The sequence below is a fragment of the Cyprinodon tularosa genome, unplaced genomic scaffold, assembly GCF_016077235.1.
Source record: "Cyprinodon tularosa strain WSP-4 unplaced genomic scaffold, ASM1607723v1 ctg719, whole genome shotgun sequence".
NCBI classification, from domain to species: Eukaryota; Metazoa; Chordata; class Actinopteri; order Cyprinodontiformes; family Cyprinodontidae; genus Cyprinodon; species Cyprinodon tularosa.
Window position 1 is genome coordinate 402,328 of NW_024039473.1, and position 17,694 is coordinate 420,021.

General features: G+C 44.1%; 2 protein-coding genes across 2 annotated transcripts; both read right to left on the reverse strand.

Annotated features, from left to right (window-relative positions):
- Positions 1-2,103: 2,103 nt before the first annotated feature.
- On the reverse strand, positions 2,104-7,818 carry pdrg1 (p53 and DNA-damage regulated 1). The gene is made up of 5 exons (XM_038269053.1): positions 7,684-7,818; positions 5,476-5,551; positions 5,299-5,373; positions 5,144-5,224; positions 2,104-2,624 (listed from the first exon to the last, which is right to left on the reverse strand). Exons 1-5 carry the CDS (start codon positions 7,768-7,770, stop codon positions 2,542-2,544), a joined length of 402 nt encoding a protein of 133 aa, XP_038124981.1. The 5' UTR covers positions 7,771-7,818; the 3' UTR covers positions 2,104-2,541.
- A 2,801-nt stretch (positions 7,819-10,619) lies between these two features.
- On the reverse strand, positions 10,620-15,287 carry LOC119772596 (protein FAM217B-like). The gene is given in 5 exon segments (XM_038269055.1): positions 10,620-11,402; positions 11,404-11,680; positions 11,757-11,821; positions 14,964-15,045; positions 15,124-15,287. Coding segments are annotated over 5 exon segments (1,155 nt in total). The 5' UTR covers positions 15,270-15,287; the 3' UTR covers positions 10,620-10,817.
- Between the last annotated feature and the right edge of the window lie 2,407 nt (positions 15,288-17,694).

The following is a 17,694-nucleotide window of genomic DNA, read 5'->3' on the forward strand; positions in this document are numbered from 1 at the left end:
CCTCCATACTGCTCGTCCAATGTATTCCAAGTGTCCTGAGTGGGTAGCGTCCAGAATTTACTCGAAACGAAGTCATTTAGAATGTTTTTAGAGCATAAACAGTAGTGTATAGGATTTCCTGAAAGCGCGTTCACGAGTCTACGGAAACCGCGGCAGACCAAACCAGATGAAAGTGCGCATTCAGCGTCTGCTCTGCCGATAATGCAAGCGTAGAAGAAGAAATGTGCTGTTTACCTGTGCAAAGAAAGAAACAACGAAAGAAAAATGTCTGAGGACTTCAGTGTTGAGGAAGAGCATGAATTCTTTGCCGAGCTGAATGCGCACTTTCATCTGGTTTGGTCTGCCGCGGTTTCCGTAGACTCGTGAACGCGCTTTTAGGAAATCCTATACACTACTGTTTATGCTCTAAAAACATTCTAAATGACTTTGTTTCGAGTAAATTATGGACGCTACCCACTCAGGACACTTGGAATACATTGGACGAGCAGTATGGAGGAATATTGACACGTTTTTTGTGGACTTTTATGGACCCCTCTGCCTCGGGCGCCATAGACCTCCATTATTTGAATGTCAGCAGACAGCAAGAAGCCTCCCAGATCTCTAGATGCATTTGAGATATCAAAAAAGTACTCCAGAGTGTTGTTCAGCATGGGGGTGAGTAGAAAATGAAGGCTAATCATGTTTTGGGTGTACTATTCCTTTAAATCAGAGATGGGTCCATTAACAGCGATGAAATACATATATATTTTTTCTTTTTAAACATAGATGTGAAATAATACAATATAACCTACAATAACTTGAACGATATCATTGTATCAGGTCAGGGGTCGGCAACCGGCGATTCCGGAGCCGCATGCGGCTCTTAAGCGCCCCCTTGCGGCTTGCTGGAGCTTTTTCAAAGATTTATGAAAATCTATTTTTTTTTATATGGTGTGCAGGAGGTCAAACAAAAAAGATGTTTTCCAATGCTGTAAACATTTGTATAATAAATAAATGTAAACAATAATCAGCCTCATAGCCATAGAGATCAGTGGTCATAACTTGCAACCATTGCAGCGCGCTGCCAGGCTAACACAGCTGCAGGTGAGTCTCTAACTATGGATCCCAATGGGGAAAAAAAGAAGATAGCTGATGAGGAAAGAGGATTCAAAGAAGAAAAGAGCGAATCATTTGCTTTCATTATCAAAGAGGAAGGATTGCCTCCATGTTTGCTTTGGAAGGAGAGGTTGGCCAAAAATAAAGAGTCATTAGGAAAGACTTTTCCAGGGAAGGCTAAATCTGCAGCCCACCACCAAGCTGGGGGGGGAGAGAAAAAGTGTGATTGCAGAACTTCTGGATAAATTAGAGGAGAGAAAAGATAGATTTAAGAAGCAGATTTTATCTCCAAACTCCACTGCTGCTGCTAGTTTGGCTGCAATGAAGGAAAAGTCTTATATAAGCCTCGCTTATATAAGACTTTTACATTTTTGCGGCTCCAGACAGGTTTATTTTTTTGGTTTTTGTTCCAATATGGCTCTTTGAGCAGTTTGGGTTACCGACCCCTTAGATAGGTCATCAAAACATTTCAGTTTAGTCCAATCAGCTGCCTGTAGTTTCTTTAAATGTCCAGCAGGTGTCAGTATTCTGTGAGACAGAATCAACGCAGCATCACCACAGTTTGGCTTCTAGATGCCTCATTAACCATTCAATAGTTCTACCACCAAACACTAATCCTAATCTGATTAGCATCATCTTAGTGACGTCTGTAAAGCTGGATTCAGCCTGAAACTCCTGGATGGAGCTCCGCTGTGGATCCATGGGAGGAGGAGCTACAACGAGTCGGTAACATCGATCCGCACACAGAGAGGAGCATTACTGCCCCCCTCTGGTATGGAGCGGAAAGGTACGTTCAGCCGAACGCGGAGCGAAGGATTCCCATGTAATCTGCGTGTAGCGGCCGGATCTGGTGGAGCGCCAAGCTGAGCGGGAACGCTGCCATTTTGCCCTGTTAAAAAATCTCTATAAATAAACCAAACATTGAATCGTTCATGTTTGGAAACGTTTAAGGGGCATGAATACTTTTGGAAGGTGCTGAATGTTTAAATTGACAAGAAGGAACAAATCTCCCATTTAATCCCGTTTATTGACGTACATTTAGTCATTTAGACAACAACGTGTTTTTATCTTAATCCAGGTTCAGATCAACAAACAGTGAAAATAATCCAGCAGATCTGACAGATGAATCGACTCCATCACCAGATCCAGGTTTTTATTCAATCATGGAGACATTGGGTGGGTTCCGTTGAATCCCAATTGAGGGTCTGTTGGGTGCGGCTGTCCAGACCGGGTGGAGGATGGGACCCCAGCTGGGCTGAGGAGGCGTGGAGGAGTCAGCCTCTCCTTCTAGGACATCAGGAGCTCTGGTTGTACATGCATGACTGAGTGGAGGACACCTCCACTTGCTCTGTACTGCCACCTTCTGGACAAAGTTTATCTTTTCCCCTCAGCCTCATCTGAGAGGTTGGATATTTCCCAATAATGTGGCCGACTGGAGTCTGCAGGTCATCTCTTCAGGAGGCTGTTGATGGCTTTAAGCTCTTGGGCAGACAGTGGGGACAGACTGTAGCCTCGCAGCTCAGGGTTTCCTGGAAGCAGACAGAAGAAAACACGGTTATCCTTCTTCTTCTGGTCGTTTACGGCCAGCTGGCATCATGCAGACCGGTCTGATGAGAGGATGACATTAAAGCAGGAGTCAACACCCTCTCATCAGACTTCTGCTCATAAATGTCACAGCTTGGGCTGCCCACAGCATCACACAGCCTCCTCCGTACCCGGGTGTGATGGGAACCATCTGGAGCTACTTCCTCACTGGGCCTCCAGGGAGAAACCAGCAAATAACCTAAAACCAGGAAAACGACCGATTCCTTCAAACATTTTAGCCCCTCGTTGATCTGCAGGGGGCGCCAAAATGGGGGACAAGCTCACCAGCTGAGCTTCTCTTAGGGTTTGAATACTTGGAGGCAAAACAAAGTTTTTTTCTTGAGACAAACCGTCTTGGTTGTCATGGAGATGTGAACATGCTTTCTGACAAATTTACTTCATTAAAACCTGTTCGCCATAAAGAATCAGAAAACAACTAATTAAAGATACATTTTAAAAAGAGAAAATGCAGAATAAAATGAGCTGAAAGGTCTTCATTAAATGTGTGAACTCCACCTTCACACTCCTTCATGTTTTGTTAAAAGCTAAACATTGTCAGCAGCAGCCAATAAACTCGTGGTTGTTCTGCTGATCTATTATTCACTTAAAGGGCGACTCCCCCTAAATCAACCTTTGTTTGCTGATTAGCTCTAATATGGGATCTTGCTCTCTGACTGCGTTTGATTCCAGAGGCTGTGTCCTTTAAGGACCCGCTCTACCTGCCTGGATCCTTCGAGGTCTGTGAAAATTCAAACAGGTCCAGCCTTCTCTGGCTTTTACCGCCTGTACGCTCTGTTGCCTAGCAACAGTTGACACAAAAAGCGGGGAAAGAATGAGGGCATGGTCAGCAGCACTGAACGGAACCTTTCCATATCAATACCTTTTGCACCATGACTCTCCTACATTCTGATCACTGCTGCACTTTAAATGGAAATGTTCATTTCACTGTTGTAAGCTGTAGGCGGCGAAATGTCATCTTGTCCAATAATGGACCCTGAACTTCTCACTGCTGCTCTGGATGCTGATAACGTTTCTGAGGAGCTTTAGCAGCAGTACCGTGGTCTCAGATATCAGATTGATAGTCCCCCACCCTGCAGAGATGTTGGAATCTGACCTTAAATATCAGGAAAACCCATTTTTACAGGGACAGATAAAACCTCTTAATAAACCAAACATTTCCGCCACATATCTGACTCAGTAACCATTAAAGTCGGAGGGAAGCGGCTGTTCCAAACGTTGCATTTCCCAATTCTCCCGAGCGCTGCACGACTTTACACCAGTGAATAAAGTGAATGTGATTCGTGAGCGGGATTATTGTGACGGAAGGTTTGCAAGCAAGTTTGGTTGTAGCCGGTTTCTAGGAAGCATCTGGCTAACCAGTTAGCAACTTAGTGCTAGCAGGTTCATGTTTGAGCCCTTGCCTCGCAACGCTGCCAGTTCTGTTAGCTCTACGCCTGCTGAAGACACAGACGTCCATCCCAGTGAACACTGGGACGCAACTCAATGGGAAAGGAAAGGATTCTGATTTCAACTGCATGAATCAAGATGCTATGACCGAAAACATTTGATTAACAGGTGACCGTTGATATATGATTGGCCGAATTTAGGTGTTCAGGCTGACGTAGAACTAACTGGCCTGCAGAAGATAACGGAAACAGATTTTAAGACAGGATTTTTTTTTTTTTATATAAATTTTCTCTATTTTTGGACAATATGATCTGATAAGAGTACATTAATATACATGTTTAAGCCAGAATGATTTGACATTTAAATATGACTTCCTACGACTTTAAAACAACTTTCAATCATTTCAGACGGAACTATTCACGGACTTCGGCGCCATTTCCCTTTTTCCTCTGAGCACGGAGCAGCTGGCTTGCTTGGTCCCGCAATGAATCATGGGATACTCAAGGCTGCGGAGGACACAGTGGACCTGTCCTTCAAAACGGGGGAAAATAAGGACGCATTTTTCAGCCGCATAAGGAGGAGCCTTGGAATTCGACCAGACCTCGGCGCCGTGCTATGACGTCATCGGAAGACGAATCTTCGCAGGACGCAGACACTGGATTGGAACTCCTTACTTGTTTCTCAGGCTTTTTTTTGGGACAATTTATTGCAGGTTTGTCAAAATCTTGCATATGTGGCGCCCTCTTCAGGTCTCCAATGGGTTACTGCATCTGATGTGGGTTATTAACTTATTGTCAATAGGAAGGGAAAATAAATATAATCAAAATAGAAAATAATTCAGGATTTGGTTCATAATACAAGTTTATAAAAATGTAGATAAAACACATCTGCATCATCTGTCTAGTCTAAAATAATGACTTGGGATTTATTTTCATCTGTGGGTGGAAGTCCGGCTATGGAGCGATGCTGTCAAACGTGTGGCACTAAACGCTCTGAGTAGGCGTTTTCCCCTAAGGAGCGGCGACTCGCATCCAAACGACGGTTCAGTTTCTCATACCTTGCATCTCGTTGAGGCTGTTGGCCTTTGCTTTCAGCGCTTTGCGTAGGTCACTGATCTCCTTGTCCAGCTGCTCCTGATCTACAGATGAGAAAAACAACGTTTAGATTTCCTTTCCCATTAAATTTGGATCGTTTTTGTGTGGAAAAGCTCACCTCTCTGGATCATCTCTCTGGTTTTGGATTTGGGGAATTTGATGAACATATTTCCGAAGCAGACCTTGACTTTTTCTGCAAACGACAAACATCAGACTGTGGACCGTTCCTGAGGATAGATGAGCCAGGAGCGTGTCTGAACCTGGAGAACGGCGCTCTGCCATGAAGAAGACTCACCTGAATCGGACACCTCGTGTTTCAGAGCGCTCAGCGCCTCCCGGTTCTGGTTCCTCTTCAGATCCAGGTCTATGATCTGAAACATCAACATAGAAGCTGAGCATCTCAGACAGGAAGTTAAGCTCCCGATTACCATTCAGTCTCTCCTGTTGGCTTAGACAACTTTTATTGTTGACATTTTTTTTTGCCTAGCTTTCATGACATTTCCATTACTTAAAGTGCAGCACTGAACAAATGTAAATGTGTGTGTGTGTGTATATATATATATATATACACACACACACACACACATACAGGTGCTGGTCATAAAATTAGAATATCATGAAAAAGTAGATTGATTTCAGTAATTCCATTTAAAAAGTGAAACTTGTATATTATATTCATACATTACATACAAACTCATATATTTCAGATGTTTATTTTGTTTAATTTTGATGATTACAAATGACAACAAATGAAAATCTCAAATTCATCATATCAGAAAATTAGAATATTACTGAAGACCAATAAAAACAAAGGATTTATAGAAATGTTGGCCAACTGAAAAGTATGAACATGAAAAGTATGAGCATGTACAGCACTCAGTATTTAGTTGGGCCTCCTTTGGCCTGTATTACTGCAGCAATGCGGCGTGGCATGGAGTCGATCAGTCTGTGGCACTGCTCAGGTGTTATGATAGCCCAGGTTGCTCTAATAGTGGCTTTTAGCTCTTCTGAATTGTTGGGTCTGGTGTATTGCATCTTCTTCTTCACAATACCCCATAGATTTTCTATGGGGTTAAGGTCAGGAGAGTTTGCTGGCCAATTAAGAACAGGGATACCATGGTCCTTCAACCAGGTACTGGTAGCTTTGGCACTGTGTGCAGGTGCCAAGTCCTGTTGGAAAATGAAATCTGCATCTCCAAAAAGTTGGTCAGCTGCAGGAAGCATGAAGTGCTCTAAAACTTCCTGGTATGTGGCTGCGTTGACCCTGGACCTCAGAAAACACAATGGACCAACACCAGCAGATGACATGGCACCCCAAACCATCACTGACTGTGGAAACTTTACACTGGACTTCAAGCAACGTGGATGAAGTGCCTCTCTTCTTTTCCTCCAGACTCTGGGACCTTGATTTCCAAAGGAAATGCAAAATTTACTTTCATCAGAGAACATGACTTTGGACCACTCACCAGCAGTCCAGTCCTGTTTCTCTTTAGCCCAGGCAAGACGCTTCTGACGCTGTCTGTGGTTCAAGAGTGGCTTGACACAAGGAATGCGACAGCAGAAACCCATGTCTTTCATACGTCTGTGTGTGGTGGTTCTTGAAGCACTCACTCCAGCTGCAGTCCACTCTTTGTGAATCTCCCCCACATTTTTGAAGGGGTTTTGTTTCACAATCCTCTCCAGGGTGCGGTTATCTCTCTTGCTTGTACACTTTTTTCGACCACATCTTTTCCTTCCCTTCGCCTCTCTATTAATGTGCTTGGACACTGAGCTCTGTGAACAGCCAGCCTCTTTAGCGATGACCTTTTGTGTCTTGCCCTCCTTGTGCAAGGTGTCGATGGTCGTCTTTTGGACAACTGTCAAGTCAGCAGTCTTCCCCATGATTGTGTAGCCTATAGAACTAGACTGAAAGACCATTTAAAGGCTTTTGCAGGTGGTTTGAGTTAATTAGCTGATTAGAGTGTGGCACCAGGGGCCATCAATTTTGAACCTTTTCACAATATTCTAATTTTCTGATATGATGAATTTGAGATTTTCATTTGTTGTCATTTGTAATCATCAAAATTAAACAAAATAAACATCTGAAATATATGAGTTTGTATGTAATGTATGAATATAATATACAAGTTTCACTTTTTAAATGGAATTACTGAAATCAATCTACTTTTTCATGATATTCTAATTTTATGACCAGCACCTGTACACATGGTATCAGTGTTTCCCACAGGATTTTAGGAGACTGTGGTGGGAGAGTCAATGACCTTCGGGGGTTTTGCAGATTTTTAAGCGTGGTGTATCCCACTTAAAGGGGAACGCCATTTTCTTTTTACAGGTAACGTCTTCCTATGAGAAACGACTTGAAGGCACAAACTAAACTGTTCATAAGTGATCATTTATGGTACGCCATCATTCATAACATCTAGGCCAATCACTGTCCCCCAGACATCCGCCGGTATATTATTGATATTTATATTTTTTTAAACAAAGCGGAGTGTTCTGCTACCTGTTGTTTAGTGGTGAGAACATCCTCTGCAGCTTCTTCCACTTCTGTTAAATACTGCAAAACACGCTGAGAGGCTGCTGGCTCCATGATGCTGGTGTTTCACCAAAACACGTCCGGTCGGAAAATAAAACAGCAGAGAGGAACCTTCCGGTGAGACGAGCGTGGTGGCTCATTACCGCCATCTACCGGACCATGGTGGTAATGGACCCGCCACATCTTTTCGATCATGAGGTTCAGCTTTCTTACAGTAGAAAAAAATAAAACAAACTAAAAATCCGAGGTATGTTTAAAGCCTGTCTAAAGGTTGCTATGATTAAAATGTACTTTTAATCTGACCAACCACCTCGTTAAACCTGATGATAATTTAATTAAGGCTTAATTTCTATCACTCTAAGAGCTGCTGGAAACATTTTAAAATAATAAAATCTGATTTTGGAAAGTTTTCAACACAGTTCTCTGTTTTGTTTTGAATTTATGTCGTAGACCGGAGGGAAATTGATGATTTATTTTCTAAAAAATTACTAATGAAAATCTGAAAAGTGTGGTGTGCCATTGAATTCAGCGCCTTATATCAGTGCATCATAGGGCAGTTTACTGGTGGAGTCTAAGCGACCAATATTATATATGGAAACAATTCATTTGAGAAGCATGAAACAGATCAGTCAAAGTGATGATAAATGGGACATTTAAGATCAGATAATTAAAAGTTTAATATAGAAATGTGGGAATAAGGAAAGCCGTGTTGAACAAATGCTTAAAGGTTAAAAAGCTGCTTCAATTTGATCAATCTATGGGCTGCCTACTGGAAAGCTAAGCAGTCAAAATTAGCAACAATATTTAGATTTATTTTAAGTGATTTTATTTTCCAAACTGTATATAGATATTTAGCTAAAAATGTTTTATTTATTTTGTAAAGTTTATTTAGATTGTTAAATTTAGTTTGTTGAGCTTCAAGCTGAATATTTATTTAACAAAATATTTAGCTAGCTTGGTGCTAGCTAAAAATCAGCTAAATTTTTTTAATTTGTCAGCAATTTCTCACTGAAAAAATGACAGCAGGGCCGAGCTCAATTCGTGGCAGTGGCTGCATTGCAGCAGTTCCGGTGGCCCGTTGGCTCGTTGCAGCAGTTCCGGTGGCCCGTTGGCTCGTTGCAGCAGTTCCGGTGGCCTGTTGGCTCGTTGCAGCAGTTCCGGTGGCCCGTTGGCTCGTTGCAGCAGTTCCGGTGGCTCGTCAGCAAATGGCACGGCGTATTACTGGCCGCAGCCACTAAATTATTTTTTCATGTAGTTTTTTTAATTACTTTTTTTGGTATTTAATTATTTTTTTGGTATTTTTCTTGCCGTTTTTCGGCAAATACCTTATTTATAGTAGTTCTAACTAGATTGGTTTTTTTTTATATTGTGATGTTATTGCTTAATAAACTGTATTAAAATGTATTCTTTATTTTGTTTTGTTTTGTGATGATATTGCTTAATAAACTGTATTAAAATGTATTTTTTATTTTTTTTTATATTGTGATGTTATTGCTTAGTAAACTACATGGAAACTTTTATAATGTCACATTTACATGATGGAACGGCAGCCGCCACTAAGCAGCCACCGCAACGGCAAGAAAAAGAAAAATAAAAAAAAAAAATGAATAAATAAGGTATTTGCCAAAAAACGGCAAGAAGAACTAAAAAAAGAAAATAAGTTATTTAACGAAAACCGGCTTCTGCAGCCACCAAAACCTGGGAGTCGCGAGCCTGCCACTGGAGTGGCCGATGGTGGCCACTGCCGGCAGATGCTGCCCCCGGAGTGGCTGTGTAGTGGCCGATGGTCTTGGAAAAATCAACCCCTTATTTTTCTCTTAAAACTCGCAAAATAACCATAAATATTGCTCCCAATGTTTGACTGCCTAACTGTACAAACGGCGCTCGATAAGAATGTGTCTCAATAGAAAGAAGAATTTCCTGAACATGTTCCTGTTTGGCCCCTCAGTGGCTAAGAACTGACAGAGAAGGAAGGAACGTCTCCTGATTACAGCCTTGGTTTATTGTATTGGAATTATTGCCATAAAATTGAAAAACAGAGCCGCAACATAACTACCTGTGATGTTTGGATTTCATTCTGACCTTTTTTTACACTATATTTCACAGATATAAACACCCAAAGACACACATCTCCTCCTTCTGCTACAGCTTTGTTTTTATTTTCAAACATTCAGTAGAAATTTAATAAAATGACTGGTGTTGCGCCACCAGTATCGGGCGGGGCGCCGATCCAGCACTGAAATGGTGGCATCGGTATCAGCGAGTAGCAACAAATAGCACACCGATAACATTTTAAGAGCCAAAAGTTTAACTATTGTCACCCATTCCAGGTAGGCAATAAAAAATGGATTGTATTTGTTTTAGTCTTTTTCCTGATTCTCAAAGGTAGGCAGCAGCTTGATAAAGCCATGATGGCAATTATTTTACATCCCAGTAGTCTGCAGTTCTTCATATAAACACACACAGATCAATTTCAAACAGATGGTATTGGTATCGACCAATAATGCACAGCCAGGTATCGGGGCCAAAAAATGGCATCAGTGCAACACTAAAAAAGACGACTCATTAAAAAAGATAGATATTCTTTAATCGTTTTTACAAAATAAAAAAAAAAAAAAAAACATTTCAGCTCAATAAAAGTGTCCTTTAGTTGGACAGAATATTCACGCCTCAGAGGCTCATGGAGACCAGCAGACGGGCGGGCTTCGGTTCAACGCCGCATTATCTTCTCACACAATGGAGCCTCTGCAGACCTACCAGGACCTGGACGTCCACCTGGACGTGCTGGTGAAGCACGGTGGTGGCAGCATCATGCTGTGGGAATGGCATTCATTTAATGGAATGAGCTACATTCAGGAGTGATGAGGTAAAGTTCTGAGGGTCTGAGCAGCGCTGGAGGGGGGGGGGGGGGGGGGCTGACTGCAGAGATCCTCCTGAGAACCTGGAAGACCAACCTGGATCCTCTGATGTCCTGTTGGTCAGCAGCTCAATCGGATTTATAAACGTAGAACTCTGTAAATAGATTGGCAGTGATAGCTCTGGTTCGGCAGGGAGGGGCTCTTCCCGCCTGCTGTTTGGACAGCTCTGGGCGGTGGGGCAATTTATCTATGATGGCAGCGACGGTGTCCGGTTTGACTTCCTGTTCGTTCAGCCTTGGTCCGGCTCTGTTCCGTCTGGCCTCCGTCTGTCTTCTGCCGGGGGCCCCCTGCCGTGGGGGCCGACCCGGCCCTGGCAGCCATCCCCATGGGATGGCGCATGTTTCCTGAGGCCTGCATCCTCCGTAAGTAGCTGCTGGACCTGCTGGGGCTGCCGGAGCGGACTCGGCTCTCGCTGTAGCTCCGTTTAGGAAGTGGTGCCAGTCCCCTGCTGCGATCCGGCGCTGGGCACAGAGCGCAAACGGAACCGCACAGGAAGGGGAGGGCCCGCGGGCAGTGGAGGATGCATTTAGGGGAGCTGAGGCGGGACGGGGCCCCGGCCCTCTGACAGGCCGCTGTGACTCCGCCCACCTCCCGCTCCGCCTGAACCGTCTGGATCTGGTACCACTCTAGATGCAGCAGTCTCTCCAGGTACCTCTCCAAAGGTCCCACAGGTCGGGGCCCCAGGGCTCCCCGGCCCTCCATGTTGTAGAAGACGGCCAGCTGGCCAAGGCTCCAGGAGTTGAAAGGTGGAGGGAGGAAGTCTGGAAAGTCCGCCCCCCCCCCGGCGCCGCCCTCTCACCCTCTGGCGCTGGAGGGCAGGCTGGTCCTCCTCCATGACCTCGGGCCTGAGCTGCAGTTGGGGGGGCGGACAGCGACAGGGGGAGGAGTGTGGTCTCTCAGACTCGGACAGGTCCGTGTCGCTGTCCGTCTGGTTGGGGCTGCAGGGTGGCGGGGCGCGGCCTGGGGGGGTGCAATTCCTGTGGACGCCCCTCTCAGCTGATGACGCCTTCAGCTTCTGTCCGCCGCAGTCAGGACGACCGCTTCGTCTGCAGGAAACAGGAAGTCTGATTATGTCCATCAAACACGTCGCCATGACAACAAACGCTCCAGCTCTGTTCTCACCTGAGCTCAGCACCACTGCTGGAGGACGGGTTGGACCGGGACCGCCGCTTCCTTCTCGCCACTGTCTGTGGATGGAGAGATGGAGGAGGGGTGAAGGAGGGATGGAGGAGGGAGGGAGGAGAGATGGTGGAGAGGTGGAGGAGGGATGGAGGAGGGAGGGAGGAGAGATGGTGGAGAGGTGGAGGAGGGATGGAGGAGGGAGGGAGGAGAGATGGTGGAGGAACAAAGGAGAGAAGGAGGAGGGATGGAGGAGAAATGGTGGAGAGATGGAGGAGAGAAGGAGGAGGGATGGAGGAGAGAAGGAGGAGGGATGGAGGAGAGGTGGAGGAGAGGTGGAGGAGAAATGGAGGAGAGGTGGAGGAGAAATGGAGGAGAGATGGATGAGAGAAGGAGGAGGGATGGAGGAGAGAAGGAGGAGGGATGGAGGAGAGGTGGAGGAGAGGTGGAGGAGAGAAGGAGGAGGGATGGAGGAGAGGTGGAGGAGGAACAAAGGAGAGATGGAGGAGGGATGGAGGAGAGAAGGAGGAGAGGTGAAGGTGGGATGCAGGAGGGACGGAGGCGTGATGAAGGAGAGGTGGAGGAGGGATGAAGGAGGAACAAAGGAGGAATGGAGGAGAGGTGGAGGTGAGATGGAGGACAGAAGGAGGAGAGAAGGAGGAGGGATGGAGGAGAGAAGGAGGAGGGATGGAGGAGAGGTGGAGGAGAGGTGGAGGAGAAATGGAGGAGGGATGGAGGAGAAATGGTGGAGAGATGGAGGAGAGAAGGAGGAGGGATGGAGGAGAGGTGGAGGAGAGGTGGAGGAGGGATGGAGGAGAGAAGGAGGAGGGATGGAGGAGAGGTGGAGGAGAAATGGTGGAGAGATGGATGAGAGAAGGAGGAGGGATGGAGGAGAGAAGGAGGAGGGATGGAGGAGAGGTGGAGGAGAGGTGGAGGAGAAATGGAGGAGGGATGGAGGAGAAATGGTGGAGAGATGGAGGAGAGAAGGAGGAGGGATGGAGGAGAGGTGGAGGAGGAACAAAGGAGAGAAGGAGGAGGGATGGAGGAGAAATGGTGGAGAGATGGATGAGAGAAGGAGGAGGGATGGAGGAGAGAAGGAGGAGGGATGGAGGAGAGGTGGAGGAGAGGTGGAGGAGGGATGGAGGAGAGAAGGAGGAGGGATGGAGGAGAGGTGGAGGAGAAATGGTGGAGAGATGGATGAGAGAAGGAGGAGGGATGGAGGAGAGAAGGAGGAGGGATGGAGGAGAGGTGGAGGAGAAATGGAGGAGGGATGGAGGAGAAATGGTGGAGAGATGGAGGAGAGAAGGAGGAGGGATGGAGGAGAGGTGGAGGAGGAACAAAGGAGAGAAGGAGGAGGGATGGAGGAGAGGTGGAGGAGGAACAAAGGAGAGATGGAGGAGGGATGGAGGAGAGAAGGAGGAGAGGTGAAGGTGGGATGCAGGAGGGACGGAGGCGTGATGAAGGAGAGGTGGAGGAGGGATGAAGGAGGAACAAAGGAGGAATGGAGGAGAGGTGGAGGTGAGATGGAGGACAGAAGGAGGAGGGATCATCAGCAAAAGGAGCATCATCCTGCTGATATATTAAAACATGGAAATATGGCTGATGGAGAATTAGAAGAAGCTTTCTGGGTGTTTCTGTCCCTGATCAGGTCTGATTGTTCAGCATCAGAATAAACTTCATCAGTTTGACAGGAAGAGCCTCAAACTTTCTCGGATTTTTTATTACTAACTATATTTCATAACAAACAGGTACTAAATAATTAGATTTTACTTTATGAGAATCTGATGGCGTATTAGGGCCATTCAAACATGAATGGCATTTAAATTGCTGAGTTTAAATTGGCATTTTTACGACAACAAACAAGCAAATTTACAAAAAGATATAAAGTAGCAATTTAATGAAAAAGCAGGAACAAAATAGGAGAAAGAATAAACAAATTTGCAAGAATTAAATTTCGGAACAATGAAATAATCTAATAAATATTAAAGTATGATACAGAAAATACCTGCAAATGTGCTTTCGGTACAATGGCCCTAATGGAAGGTTTTAAAGTAAAAATCAATGATACAATAAATTTGCATGTTTATAGAATAAAAGGAACCTATAAGCGGAGGTTCAACTGAATAAACTGATTGCTCGCCTTCATCCACCTGCGACAGCCAATCAGCTTTCAACCATGCCTCCACGAAAGCCAATCAGCATCCAGAGTTCATCTTAAAAGGCCTCACATCCACAAATCGTCTGCCCTTGAGTTATCTCCACCGGTCCAGCAGAAGACCGCCATGTTGAGCCTGGTTCTGCCAGAGGTTTCTTCCAACGAGGAGTTTTTCCTCTCCACTGTCGCCCCATGCTTGCTCACCATGGACAGGTTCTCTCATCCTGTGTTATCCAGCAGGACTTCCATCTTCCAGGTCCCTGAGTGAAGCTCTAGTATCAGCTCATGCAGTCCACTGGATCTCCCCATAAAGCTCAGCAGACCGTCTCTCCAACCAGCAGTCTACAGACTGACCAACTCCATCTATCTCCACTCCACCACCTGTTTCAGGCCTGGAGGGGGGGGGGGGGGCAGCCCTGTTCTTTTCTCCTGTTCATGCAGATCTATCAAAATTCAGCGCTATGTTTCCTGCCGAGGTCTGAGCGCCAACGACAAAGTAATAAATAAATAAATACATTTCTCCTAATTTTCTTTTCTCTTCATGTGAGTTTTTCAGATAGAATTTTTTTTTCTCTTATCAATCTGGTTTTAGTCTCATAAGTTTTCAACTGTTTCCTTCTAAATATGCATTTTTGTGATTGCGTAAATTACCATGTTCTTTCTCTTAAATTAGCCTGTTTATCGTCATACATTTGCTACCTGTTTCCATGTTTCTTATATTATTCTTGTAAAAATGTCACTTTACACTCAAAAATTTTAATTCAATTTTTTTTCGTCTTTGAATGGCCCTATTACGCCGCTGTAATAATAATGATACAAACAGATTTAATTTTTGTTTCTGTTTTTCTTGTTTTCCCTCCATTTTCCCCAGGCCGCATGGCGCCCCCTAGCGGCCGCCACCGCTGATGTTCCTGAAGAGGATGAATCTGTTTGATCTCCTCCATTAGGCTGCATGGAGGAGGAGGAGGAACCTGGACTGAGGTTCCCCCTGGACAGGTTTCCCTCCGCTGATGCTCATCATGTGGACCTTTGGTTCCGGTCCAGTCCAGACCCACCTGCTCCTGGTTCTCCTCCCTCTGGTTCGGACTCTGCGGCTGAGGAGACCTCCTTTGTTGCTGCCTCCTTCCCATGTTGGTCCTGCAGAGAAAAACAAAGCAATCATCTGATCCCAGCAGAGGAATAAAGATGGCCGCCCCCTCAGAACCCGGAACCCACCCAGCGGTTCTGCTGCTGCTTCTAGAAGCTTTCCTCCTCCATCCTCTGTCCGTGATGGAGCCCCGCTCCGCGGAGCGCTCCTGCAGGATGCTGCCCATCGGAGAACCGAAGCCGCTCCGCCCCGCCCCGCTTCGCTGCTCGCTCATCTAGCTTCCCTCCAGCAGAGGGCGCTGCTGTTCAGACAGACTCCACCACTTTTTTCCCCTTGTTTTTAATGCTTTATTGGCAATACCGTGTAACATTACAGAATTAATCAAACATCAAGCATAGATATACAACAGCTGGTGAAACATTGGACAATTATAGGTGAAAGTATAACTTTAAGAACGACGGGGCATAGAAGATATGAAAAATAAATAAATTAAATAAATAAATAAAACAAAATAATAATAGCTAGGGGTTTAAGTGATTAAGTGATTGAAAATACAAACAAAGTTCTTTAAGAAAAACGTTGAAGTTTGGCTTGTTTTTGTGAATGAAAAATGTCCCCATCATGAGTAAAACATTAAAGGCTCGGTCCTGCAGGTTATCTGTCATTTCTATTCCAAACAAAACATTCCAGATGAGAAGGAGAATCAATTTTAGACAAACACCAGAAGCAGAAATCTTCCCAGAAAGCTTTCACGTACAGACAGTCGAAAAAGAGGCGACCAACAGGCTTAGTTTCGCATTCACAGAAGGTGCAATCATTTTCTTCAAAAACCAAAACGGAGCCTCAGAAATTCCTTTGAAGAATAAATGTCAGTGATTATTTTGAAATGGACTTTAACCTTTGGAGCAACAGGAAACTGTAGATATTTATTCCGCAGTTTTCCCACTTTCTCTTTTGGAAAATGCTTGGAGATTAGGTTTCTGTGAGATGTATCGGGATGAAATTCCTTGACAAACAAACTACGTCTGACATTGTTGGTCAGCTTTTTATCAATAACAGACTGAGCGCTGAGTAACAGAGAGGGAAGTTTTACCTGGACATGGTTTAGCAGCAGTTTGTATGACATTATGATCAGAGGCTGAGGAAGGGCTTTGATTAATATATTATATTGTTTTCTGTTATTTATTTTGAATTTAGAGCAAAGAGTTTCAAAAGGTAAAACATTTCTTTGTCATCAGGAATGTGCATTATCGACTGTATACCACTTTCTAGCCAGCTCTTGTAAAATAAAGACTTGTTCCTGAATAGGACATATCGGGAGTTCCATAGTGGGGTGTTATGACGACTAAAATTATGCTTAAATATTAGTTTCCAATAAAGTAAGACGCGTTGATGAAAAGAAGAAAGTTTAACAGGAAGTTTCTTAGGATCAAAATCACATTTAAGGAGGAAGTTAATTCCTCCTAATTCTATAAATAATTTGGAGGGGATATGAAACCAAAAACTATTTTCATTTTTCAGAAAAGATTTGAGCCAATTCATTTAATCATTCCGTCTAAACATTCAAAGTCTATCGCTTTAAGACCTCCATCATTATACTCTTTAACCTTTGCTCCTTTCTAATGTAGTGCGTCTTGTTTTTCCAGATAAAGTTGAAGTTAATTTGATTTATAGCTTTAATTGCAGGTTTAGGAAGGGATATGGAATAAGCTGGATAGATAAATATTGAGAGACATTCCATTTTTGTAAGGAAAGTTCGACCAAAAATTGATATGTTTATCTAAAATATTCCAACAGTTTAGTTTTTCCAGTGATTTATTATCTTTGGTGATGTGAAAATATTTCACAAAAGATTTAACAGGATGTTATAAACGGTCGTCTGGGACGAGTCGTGTATCGGTAACATTTCAAATTTTTTTAAGTTTAATCTCAGACCAGAATCCTTGGAGTAAAACTATTTGATTCTATTGATTGGAGGATTTTTGGTATTTGATTGCTGTTTTTCATGAATACGGCCGTATCATCGGCTAGTTGGGTTATGGCGATTTTATTGCCTGAAACACTGAGGTTCTCAAAATCTGCATTTTTAATAAGGATGGATAACATCTCTGCTGCGGCGATGAAGAGTAAAGGAGAAATAGGACATCCCTGTTTAATGCCTTTATTAATAGAGATTCTAAAGGAGATGCCATGCGGCAGTGAGATCACACTCTTTATTTAAAATTTAAAAATTTTGATCCAAAGCCAAATAATTCTAAGGTGCGGAACATGAATTTGTGTTCAATGGTATCAAAGGCTTTAAAGAAATCTAAAAATAAAATAAAACTTTCATCTTCAATTAAATGATTGTAGTCTAGTAGATCGAATGTCAGGCGGATATTGCTATGGATGCAGTCGATGCAATAAACTGGTTTTCCTTAGACAGAAAACTTTCAATCAATCTGACTGGATGATCTGGTTGAACTGGAAAGTGCCTTGAGATGACTTGTGTTGTGAATTGGTGCTATAGAAATAAATTGAATAGAATAATTAAATGTCACCAAACCCTTTGCCTTCTGTTTGGTCCTGTCCCAACCCAACGTCCTCCCTCTATTGTCCCAATAAGTGGCGTGGGAATCTGTCCAATCTCCATCTACTTTGCTGGTCCTCGGAGTCCATCGCAAAGCAACACCACCTGAATCTGGCTCTGCTCATCACTT